Source organism: Buteo buteo, chromosome 3, assembly GCF_964188355.1.
Source record: "Buteo buteo chromosome 3, bButBut1.hap1.1, whole genome shotgun sequence".
Lineage (NCBI taxonomy): Eukaryota > Metazoa > Chordata > Aves > Accipitriformes > Accipitridae > Buteo > Buteo buteo.
This window is the reverse complement of record NC_134173.1, coordinates 35820968-35833356: the sequence shown is the minus strand read 5'-3', so window position 1 is coordinate 35833356 and position 12389 is coordinate 35820968. Positions and strand designations below refer to the sequence as shown.

General features: G+C 42.3%; 1 protein-coding gene across 1 annotated transcript in view; it reads right to left on the bottom strand.

Moving 5' to 3' along the window:
- The window catches only part of RP1 (RP1 axonemal microtubule associated), a 189955-nt gene that overhangs the window by 36597 nt on the left and 140969 nt on the right, over positions 1-12389 (bottom strand). Inside the window, exon 43 of the mRNA XM_075024326.1 lies at positions 9411-9663. Coding sequence (XP_074880427.1) covers positions 9411-9663 — 253 coding nt within the window. The remainder of the gene's footprint in view (positions 1-9410; positions 9664-12389) is intronic.

The following is a 12389-nucleotide window of genomic DNA, read 5'->3' as shown; positions in this document are numbered from 1 at the left end:
CGAAGGGTTGAGATAACGACAAACCTGACCAGAGCTTGTTAAAACAGATTTGTTCTAAGCATTCATTATGTTGATTTATGTATTAGAGTTGTTGCTCTGGTTTTTAAGGCTCTGTTATGTATCTCCTCGCTTGCTGTATGTAGTTCCTCTTCTACTGCTTATCATCCGTGGGAGGTGGATTAAGGTTTTCGCTTTGATGTATGGTATAACTCTGGTTTATGGTATGATAAAGTCATCAGCTGTGGGATTAATCCGGTATTTGCACTTAGCATTGTCACCTTTATACTGTGGGAGCCGTTTGTGGGAAACTATTAATAATTATACCATTTACCTTTCCTCCATGGAAAACCAGTCTATGGGTGGGGTACCTTTCTTCCCCTCTCCTTTCTCCTTCAGTCCAGTTACAATGGTGTTTGAGAATTTTGAGAAATTTGAATACTCCTGGAGTGTTGGGACTAGCATGGTCCTAGCCCTACTGCTAGGAATTAGCATACTTCTGAATGTGGTTCAGCTCTCGTTTAAGGTTAAACAGCTATTTAAGAAGATCACCCAGAGGTGTGCCCCAAGGCTGGATAATTACAAGTGGCAGGGTGTGTGGGGTAGTATGGGCAGGTACCTAGAAAAGTGGGCACCTCCAATGTTTTGGAAATTCACCCCTGAACAAGTGCAGGATCCAGAAGAACTAGTAAAATATTTGGAAAAGGTATGCTGTCACCCCGGCAGCTCCAGAGAGATACAAATCACTGCAACATGCTGGGGCCTGGCCCATGCCTATCGAGCCCTGTTCGACACCATTCAGTACCCTCAAGGGGAAGAGAAAGTCTCTGGACCTAACAACAAAATTATGAGCACCACGGCCACTCAAACCTTGGCAACAGGCGCTGCGGCCCCTCCAGCCCCGACAAGGAGCATTGCAGGCACCCAGACCTTGGCGACAGGCACCGTGACCCCTCCAGCCCCGGCGATGAGAACTCGGGCTACCCAAACCTCAACAACAGGCACTGCAGCCCCTCCAGCCCCGGCAAGGAGCACAGAAGCTACCCAAACCTCGGCAACGGGCACTGCGGTCCCTCCAGCCCCAGCGACGAGCACTGCTGCTACCCAAACCTCGTCGACAGACACTGCGGTTATCCAAAACCTGGCTAGCGATACTGCAACTGAACCAGTGGACCAACCTGCACCAGCATCAGTTGCCCCCGTACAGAAAAAGAAATATACAAAAAAATCAGTTCGCTTAGCGAAGGATGAAGATGAACCAGGGTCATCACGGGAACCGGAGGAGGAGGCAGAACCAGAGGTAATAACCCGGTCCCTATCCTTGAGTGAGCTGCGGGATTTGCGAAAAGACTTTGGCCGCCGTATAGGTGAGCATATTATCACCTGGCTCCTCCGATGCTGGGACAATGGGGCTAATAGCTTGGAATTAGAAGGTAGGGAAGCCAAGCAACTGGGATCGCTTGCCAGGGAAGGTGGCATTGACAAGGCAATTGGAAGAGGGACACAAGCCATCAACCTCTGGAGGCGACTCCTGTCAAGTGTGAAGGAAAGGTACCCCTTTAAGGAAGATGTTATATGTCAATCAAGCAAGTGGACCACCATGGAAAAACGTATTCAATATCTGAGGGAATTAGCTGTGCTAGAGACGGTTCATCATGACCCGGACAACCCACAATTACCCAAAGATCCAGACAAAGTCCAATGCACACGACCCATGTGGCGGAAATTTGTACAGAGCGCACCATCATCCTATGCCAACGCATTGGCAATAATGGCCTGGAAGGATGAAGAGGCACCGACAGTGGAGGAAGTGGCTCGCCAACTCCGTCAATACGAAGAAAATCTCTCCTCCTCCCTACAAGCTTGCATTGCGGCTGTGGAGAAGCTGTCTGAGGATTTCCAGCAATTCAAAGAGGATATGTCCTACTCCACACGTGTAAGGACCAATGTCTCAGCTATTAGGAGTGAGCGTTCCTCTGCCCAAGAGAGAGAATATAGAAGGTACACACTGCGAGGTGCCCTGTGGTTTTACCTATGTGATCAGGGAGAGGACATGAGGAAATGGGACGGAAAACCTACCTTGTTCCTAAATGCATGGGTACGTGAACTGCGAGGAAAAGCCACCACAAAAGGGGATTCTACCAGGAAAAATGCCGCTCCAGTTTCCAAACAGAGTAGAAGGGCTGATTTTATTTCCGATCCTCTTGAAGGGACTTCTGAGCCAATTTTACGAGAAGTGAATACTGAATACTCTGACCGGAATTAGAGGGGCCCTGCCTCCAGCCAGGTGGAGGAAAGGGATAACCGGGTCTATTGGACTGTGTGGATTCGATGGCCTGGCACGTCAGACCCACAGGAGTATAAGGCTCTAGTAGACACCGGCGCACAGTGCACTCTAATGCCATCAAGTTATAAAGGGACAGAATCCATTTGTATTTCTGGTGTGACAGGGGGATCCCAAGAGTTAACTGTATTGGAAGCTGAAGTAAGCCTAACTGGAAAGGAATGGCAGAAACACCCCATTGTGACTGGTCCAGAGGCTCCGTGTATCCTTGGCATAGACTACCTCAGGAAGGGGTATTTTAAGGACCCGAAGGGGTATCGATGGGCTTTTGGTATAGCTGCCTTGGAGACGGAGGGCATTGAACAGCTGTCTACCCTGCCTGGTCTCTCTCAAGACCCTTTGATTGTGGGGTTGCTCAAGGTTGAAGAACAACAAGTGCCAATTGCTACTACGACGGTGCACCGGCGGCAATATCGCACCAACCGAGACTCTCTGATTCCCATCCACAAGTTGATTCGCCAACTGGAGAGCCAAGGAGTGATCAGCAAAACTCGCTCACCCTTTAATAGTCCCATATGGCCAGTGCGGAAGTCTAATGGGGAGTGGAGACTAACAGTCGACTATCGCGGCCTGAATGAAGTTACACCACCGCTGAGTGCTGCCGTTCCAGATATGCTAGAACTTCAATACGAACTAGAGTCAAAGGCAGCCAAGTGGTATGCCACAATTGACATTGCTAATGCGTTTTTCTCAATCCCTCTGGCAGCAGAGTGTCGTCCACAATTTGCCTTCACTTGGAGGGGTGTCCAGTACACTTGGAATCGATTGCCCCAGGGGTGGAAACACAGCCCCACCATTTGCCATGGACTAATCCAAACTGCACTGGAAAAAGGTGAAGCTCCAGAACACCTGCAATACATTGATGACATCATCATATGGGGCAACACAGCAGAAGAAGTTTTTGAGAAAGGGAAGAAAATAATCCAAATCCTTCTGGAAGCCGGTTTTGCCATAAAAGAAAGTAAGGTCAAGGGACCTGCACAGGAGATCCAGTTTGTAGGCATAAAATGTCATGATGGATGTCATCAGATCCCAATGAATGTGATCAACAAAATATCACCTATGTCTTCACTGACTAATAAAAAGGAAACACAGGCCTTCTTAGGTATCGTGGGGTTTTGGAGAATGCATATTCCAAATTACAGTTTGATTGTAAGCCCTCTCTATCAAGTGACCTGGAAGAAGAACAATTTTTAAATGGGGCCCTGAGCGACAACAAGCCTTTGAACAAATTAAGCGGGAGATTGTTCATGCAGTAGCCCTTGGACCAGTCCAGACAGGACAAGATGTTAAAAATGTGCTCTATACTTCAGCTGGAGAGAATGGTCCTACCTGGAGCCTCTGGCAGAAAGCACCTGGGGAGACCTGAGACCGACCCCTGGGGTTTTGGAGTTGGGGATACAGAGGATCCGAGGCTCGCTATACTCCAACTGAAAAAGAGATATTGGCAGCGTATGAAGGAGTTCGAGCTGCCTCAGAAGTGGTTGGTACTGAGACACAGCTCCTCTTAGCACCCCGACTGCCAGTGCTGGGCTGGATGTTCAAAGGGAGGGTCTCCTCTACACATCACGCGACTGATGCCACGTGGAGTAAGTGGATCGCATTGATCACACAACGGGCTCGCATAGGAAACCCCAGTCGCCCAGGAATTTTGGAAGTGATCACGGACTGGCCAGAAGGCAAAGATTTTGGAATGTCGCCAGAGGAGGAGGTGGCACGGGCTGAAGAGGCCCCGCTGTATAATAAACTGCCAGAAAATGAGAGGCAATATGCCCTGTTCACTGATGGGTCCTGCCGCATCGTGGGAAAACATCGGAGGTGGAAGGCTGCTGTATGGAGTCCCACACGACAAGTTGCAGAAACCACTGAAGGAGAGGGTGAATCGAGTCAGTTTGCAGAGGTGAAAGCCATCCAGCTAGCGTTAGATATTGCTGAAAGAGAAAAGTGGCCAGTGCTCTATCTCTATACTGACTCATGGATGGTGGTAAATGCCCTGTGGGGGTGGTTACAGCAATGGAAGCAGAGCAACTGGCAGCGCAGAGGTAAACCCATTTGGGCTGCTGCACTGTGGCAAGATATTGCGTCCCGGTTAGAGAATCTGGTTGTAAAAGTACGTCATGTAGATGCTCACGTACCCAAGGGTCGGGCCACTGAAGAACATCGGAACAACGAACAGGTGGATCAGGCTGCCAAGATTGAAGTGGCTCAGGTGGACCTGGACTGGCAACATAAGGGTGAGCTATTTATGGCTCGATGGGCCCATGATACTTCAGGCCATCAGGGAAGAGATGCAACATATAGATGGGCTCGAGACCGAGGGGTGGAGCTGACCATGGACACTATTGGGCAGGTTATCCATGAATGTGAAACGTGCTGCAATTAAGCAAGCCAAGCGGTTAAAGCCCCTCTGGTATGGAGGGCGATGGCTGAAATATAAATTTGGGGAAGCCTGGCAGATTGACTATATCACACTCCCACAAACTCGCCAAGGCAAGCGCTATGTGCTGACAATGGTGGAAGCAACCACTGGATGGCTGGAAACATACTCTGTACCCCATGCCACTGCCCGGAACACTATCCTGGGCCTTGAGAAGCAGGTCTTGTGGTGACATGGCACCCCAGAAAGAATTGAGTCAGACAATGGGACACATTTCCGAAACAACCTCATAGACACCTGGGCCAAAGAACATGGCAGTGAATGAGTGTATCATATCCCCTATCATGCACCAGCCTCTGGGAAAATTGAGCGATACAATGGACTGTTAAAGACTACATTGAGAGCAATGGGGGGGTGGAACCTTCAAACATTGGGATACACATTTAGCAAAAGCCACCTGGTTAGTCAACACCAGAGGATCTGCCAATCGGAGTGGCCCTGCCCAATCAGAATTTTTACATACTGTAGAAGGGGATAAAGTCCCTGTAGTGCACATGAAAAACATGTCAGGGAAAACAGTCTGGGTTACTCCTGCCTCAGGCAAAGGTAAACCCATTCGTGGGATTGCTTTTGCTCAAGGGCCTGGGTGCACTTGGTGGGTGATGCGAAAAGACGGGGAAGTTCGATGTGTGCCTCAAGGGGATTTGATTTTAGGTGAAAATAGCCAGAATTAAACTGTATGATATTAGTTGCTATATAACCCTGCTACTGTATGTTATCATTACTATAATTGTTATATGCTATATCCATAGTACTATAGTAAGAATCACTTGGATCAAGCAAGAAAGAACTGTGATAAAACTGAGTAAAGCGCCATAGAGGTGGAACCAGAACTGACTCCAGCATACAACAATCCAACGGTGCACACCATCCTCCTGCTGCATCAAATGTCATCTGCTCCTCACACCGCACAGAAGCCCAATTCTGCTCTACCGACTGAGAGGACTTTGCACCATCCCTCCTGCCCAGACAGACTGGTATGACAGATGGAACCCAGAGTCGGAAACTAAATGAACTCAACAAACATTTTATGAACATAACCCATGAACTAAAGAACTGATATCTCTGTGTGTATATACTTTTATATATATATATATATATATATCATTGTTCATATGTCTCAAAGGGATGGAAAGGTGGTGATGATTGATCAGAATGTAACTAAAGGTATGGGAACTGAGCATGATGTCAATGGTATAGAATAAGGGGTGGATACTGTCCTGGTTTCAGCCGGGATGGAGTTAACTGTCTTCCTAGTAGCTGGTACAGTGCTATGTTTTGAGTTCAGTATGTGAAGAATGTTGATAACACTGATGTTTTCAGTTGTTGCTCAGTAGTGTTTAGACTATGGTCGGGGATTTTTCAGCTTCTCATGCCCAGCCAGGGCACCTGACCCAAACTGGCCAACGGTGTATTCCATACCATGGGACGTCCCATCTAGTTTAGGAACAGGGAAGGGGGGGGGGGCAGGGATTCGCCGCTCGGGGACTGGCTGGGTGTCGGTCGGCGGGTGGTGAGCAATTGCCCTGCGCATCATTTGTACATTTCAATCCTTTTATTACTTACTGTTGTCATTTTATTAGTGTTATCATTATCATTATTAGTTTCTTCTTTTCTGTTCTATTAAACCGTTCTTATCTCAACCCAGGAGTTTCACTTCTTTTCCTGATTTTCTCCCCCATCCCACTGGATGGGGGGGGAGTGAGTGAGCGGCTGCGTGGTGCTTAGTTGCTGGCTGGGGTTAAACCACGACAATATGTCAAGTTTTTTCAATACCATTTCATGACAAAGACTTGCCACATTCCCAGTCATCATGTCTTCTTTACAGCTATTCCAGCTTGAACCAGCCCTTCTGGACAGAGGTGACCACAATTGCACACAGCTTTCTTGGTGAAATATCATCGTTGTTTCTCTGTAGTGACATTAATTCTTTTTGATCTTCACTGATAATGCCTACATACATTGTGGGGTCACAATTACTTTACCCACAGCCATGTCACATTACTGTCTCAAAAATTATCCTGCGATCATATAACAAATCCAGGTATTTCTCCTAGTCATATCCTGCTGATGAACTCTTGAAGCAGAAGTCATTACAAGGCATGGGGATACAGACCCAATACAATCTTTACACTTTTAGCTACTACTTAGTTCCTAATTTCCCCCCAAACTCAATGGAAATTAGGAACCGGTACCAGAATTAAAAGCTCAAATATTTAGTTGGGTTTATGCCTAATTGTATTGAAGCTTTGTGCTACAGAATTCAGTTCCATTTCTTTCCTCCAGTTGCCAAAGTTTATCACACAACCTCTTAATCTCCTGATAGTACTCTCAGCTTTGTAGCACCAGCAGATTTCATCAGTGTATTCATTCTCTCTTCTCCAGCTCTTTACAATTCTTCCTTTTACTACTACTTTCCACTTTCTTATTATTACCTAATAATTTTCCATAAAGCAAATAAAAATCAGTACCGAAATTTAGACAGATTAGATGTCATTACATTTCTCCTACTGGAAAATATTTCTAAAGAGTATCAACTTTGTTTTACAATCTATCTTTAGTAAAGTCATGACGCATATCTTCTCATTTCCTATTTGCCTCTATTAACTATTCTTTCCTTCAAAGCGCATTATACAGGTTTGCATGTGATCGATTACTAAGTCTATAGTCACCTACATTATGCTTTCTATTTTTTAGTTGGAGGTATTATCTTAGCTATTTTCAAGTCATACTTTTGTCTTCATAAAATTGTTTCAAGTCCTTGCTACTAGATCTGCCACTTCATTTCCCAATTCCTTCAATATTCTGGGCTAACGACTCCTTTGGTTGTCACTGTTTGACTACATGAAACTCAAAGTTCTACTTGCATTTCAGATTTGGTGATTTCTAATAACCTCATTCCCATTAGTAATTCTCCTTTTGTTTCCCTTGCCAACCTTATGGTTCCTTAATGAAAACAGAGGTCAAGTATTCTATTTGTTTAGGGATTTTACCTACATCACCTTCAGTCCGCACTCTATTGTTCCTGCATAGTTACACATCTTTCCAGGTTCTTTTTATAAGTAAATGGTTGAAGAACCTTTACTATTTATTTTAATTCTTTTATAAAATCTGACTCAGCTTGACATTTCGTAAGTCCCATTGTATCCATATACTTTCTGACCTCTAAGGTACAGCGCTCTTTGCTGATCGGTCTTTTATTTCTCCATTCCTTGTAGGCTCTCTGCTTACTTGTCATATTCTTTCTAAAGTTATTATACACCCACACCAGAACTGATTTTCAATAGATCCAGAGTTGAGTATTAATAATCATAGACTGGAAAATATTAGCAAGTTTGCACTCAGATTTTTGAGGACTATGTGTGTGTGTGAAACAGAGGAAGGAAAATGTTTTTACATAGTTACTTTCAGACACTAATTAAGGTGCATAAAGAAGGATGCAATATTTCTCTTAGTTTTCATATTATCAGTGAAGAAAGATGCAACAGACTCTGACCAACCTCGGGCTTCTGCTCGAAATTACCCTCAGAAGACACCTGCCTCACTCTGTGGATTATGTAGGGCACCTATGGAATCTACATTTTTAGAGACTTGGAATACTTGCAGTGGTGCAATACAGCTATTTCTTATTTTGAAATTGTCATTACTCCAACTGTTCATCCTATGCTTATATGTCCATGGTATTCTGTCCTTCTGTTGTCTCAGCAACATTATTTTTCTATTTCCTTAGAAGATATAAGATATTCACTAGTGAACTAGGTACAGGTAGCTAAATATGGGGATACACACTACTAACTGTGTCTGCAACCATGTATAATATAAAACTCTCTGAGCATTTTCATGAAATATCCATGAGCATAGAAATTAACAAAGATAAGTTTGCAAAACTGCTGATATAGAATGCAAAATTCACACCTTTGGGTTAGTTAAACTTTACATAGTTTGGTCTACCAGTTCTGATTCAGATTTCATAAATGGACCCAAACCAACCTCTTTTACACTTCTTCAAAAAAGACGTGAGAGCGCTAAGAAATTCAGCACCCCAGCAAAGCACAAAAGACTTACCCTGTTTTCAGTGTCTAAGTTGTTTCTGAATTTTGGTCTTTTTTTCATTAAACAATTTGAATGGAATATTGAGTTCAGGTCAACTAGTTGTTTGCAAGAACTTGTGCCATTGATGTAAGTAAAAAAGAAAACTGTAAATAAAAGCAAATGCTTTCTGCAAATATATGAACATACGGGAAAATCTCATTCTGCTAAAAGAGTTTTTATATCTCTTCTTGTGATTTCATCACTGTTGCAGGAGCCTTCTGTTCTGCATTGACTGCCATATGGAACAACCTACCTCTTTCTGCTTCAGCTTTTTTCCAGCCTCAACTAAGAACATAGTTCCTTCATTGCCTCTATCACTTAATATCTCCCTTCTGCTCTAGTCTTTCTTCCCTGAACATTATAATTGTATTTACCAGCTCTGGAAATTGTTTGGAGAGGCAATTTGTATGAGAGATGCAACTCACATTTAAGATATATTATTTTTCTATTTTGGTTTTAGTCTTAAAAATAACCCCAAAATTCATAAGAGTTACAATTAAAACAAAAGCTGGAAGGAGCTTTGATGATTTTGGACCTTACCATAAATCTTTCCTGTCAACATCCCATTCCTGACTTTGCCAAGAAGTTTCAACATTCGTTCCGTCTGTGCATCACCAACTCCACTGTCCAACCATTGCTGGCAAAGAAATGTATATTGGCCATCAGTCTTGCCTGATTCATGGATGACAATTTGGTCCAGGTACCATCCAGCTCCATAACCCACATTATGGTGCTCAACAAGCACTTTGCTTAGCTCTCCAAGGTCTACTGCTCTCATTTCAGAGATACAAACCTGAGAAGGTAAAGGCAAAATGAATAGCAAACTGATTAAACCGTATATTTTACCATCCATTTTTAAGAAGATTATGCTTGGAAAGACATTCCTTTCAATGCTGAAGTATCTTTCCCTTTCTGATAGTAAAGAGAGATGTTATAGTCTGACATTCATATTTGGAGACCCTGTTCAGAAAATATGTGAATCCTTGAATATGTACATTTTGCCTTGTTCATGATGACTGCATCCCAGGCTTTATTATGAAAAACATTCCACTACTTTGGGTAGAAAGAAACCTCTGATCATTAATTTACTTACAGAAGTCTCATGAAAACTGAAGTTACAACCAATCCCTCATAACTGAAACAAAGGGAGTGCTTCAAATACCAGGATAGGCCTGGTAAATTGAACTTTGGTTTAGATAAGGCATTTTATTTTTAAACATTTCAAAGTCTTTTCTGTTCTAAGACATCCTATTTTTCAAATGGGAAATGTCATGTTATTCAACTCTGAACAGAAATACTGACACTGTTGATGACTATGCAAACAAAGGAAGATACTGACATTAGAAACTATAACTAAGGCTGTGCACGCATACAGGCAAGAATTGATGTGCTCTTCAGATGTAAATAGACATCTGTTTAAATATTGCTACGGCTACCAGTAAACAAAAGCTAAATGGCAACAGCACTAGTGCATGTTGGGATGAATAAATTATGTGAGTGAGAGAATGAATGTGTTCCATGCAAAAGATAATATGAGTGGGTGGGTAGATACATGGGCATGTGTGTGGGTGACATTAAAAAAAACCCAGATGGATAGTAGAAACAGACGCTATAATTTTTATTTGTTGCCAACCAATTTGCCACCAGGCAGGAAAAAGCATGAGGACCAGAAAGCAACAAAGGAAGAGATGATTTTTAGAAAGAATTATGTCATCTGGTCCATTCTTCTTTCTGTGTTGGACTATTCTCTACAATGTGCTGAGAAAAACAAAACATCAGAGTTATTATTCCTATCACAGCCTTAGGGCTGCCAGCATTCTTACCTTGTTATATCCACAATCTCACCAAGCAGTTACCATGGCAAGTTATACCCCTTCATATAACGCATATGTAGCCCCAAAAAAGATCTGGCTGTGAGGAATATCTTGTAAATAACTTTTTGGGAGCACTCATTGCTTTTTAATTTTATTCTTCATAGTTCCAAGCCAAATACAATTTTCTTGTCAGTCTACATGACCCTTGACTTAGAGGGAATAGCCTGTATTGCTAATATTCATGTTCCTTCACAGCTAACTCTATCTGAAAAAGGGACCTATCATTAGTCTTGTTCTTTGTGGTAATAATTAACAGTCATTAGACAACAGTGGTCATAATCACCCATTGTTATCATTGAATTCTCATAATAATACATTAAATTACCTACTCCCTCATCATTAGCAAGAATGTACTTTTGATTGATGTCATTACATTTCTTTTTTTTCCCCTCAGTATAAAGATATGCAGAACTACATTAAACACACTACTGAAAGTGTGTGAAATGAAATGAAAGCCAAAAGGATTTTGTTTAAATTGTCTTGCTTTAGATACAGTGTTATCTAGACAAAATTACAAACCCCATTTATTTAACCCATTAAACTGGTGAAAAAGCTAGACATACAATTACTTAAATAGATATAAACCAACCTTACTTCCTGCAGTAATTAAATCAACTTTACTCTCTTTTCTTACACTTCGTTGCAATTTTGTCTTCGTAGCTTTTCCTTACATTTCGGTCTTTTATCAGTCAGAAGAGATCCTTTTTTTCATATCTCAAGTTTCCTTAACTTTGTTTTCTTTACCTGTCTATTCCATATTTTTGAGGGATATTGCTGACATAATCTTGTCTCTCAAGACAGCTTGCCCTTTACATCCCTTCCTTTCACCTTCTATTCTTAGATATTCTCACGAAAACATCATTCCAACTTTTTTATGAATCTACTTCTATGTAAAAAGAATGTAAGACTGGTAGTAATATGTCAGATCACAGATCCATCTAGTCCAGTATACTGTTTTCAAGAGCTACCAGTAACAGATTTCTAGGGAAGAGCAGAAAAATGGGGAAAATATATAGAGATGCTTCTTGAATATAAAGTCTCTCAGGCTTTAGCAATTTGTGGTTCAGAGATTTCCTGAGCCACAGATTGTGTCTCTGCACTTAACAGCCCTCAGTGGAAAGTTGTCTTCCATGACAATGTGCAATGGCTTTTTGCACCAACATGCATTTTACCGTCTGCAAAATCGTGTGCCAGAAAGTAAAATGTATTAATTATGCATTGTGTAAAAAGCCACCTCCTTTCATTTAGAATCTGCCACCTGCAGGTTTCACTTAATGCTCACGAGCCCTTGTATTTCATGAGAAAATAGAATTACTCAATTTCTCTATGCCATTTTATATTTCTTATTTCCCTCTCCCTTCCTCTCATCATCCCTTTTCCTGGCCAAACAGCATTTGTTTGCTTAGTTGTTTCTTGTATGGAAGATATTTCATATCACTTGGCATTCTTTTTGCACTTTTTAAGACAAGTGAATCAGAACAAAACACAGCATCTATTATGCATCTGCACCAAAGAAATTATCTGGAAGCATGACTGTATTTTCTACTTTGGGGTGGCTGCTTCTTTTTCCTTTTTCTAATAATACTTAAACATTTGATCTGTTCTGTTTTCCTTTTGTTTTGCCTCTACTGAGCACTGGGCTGAC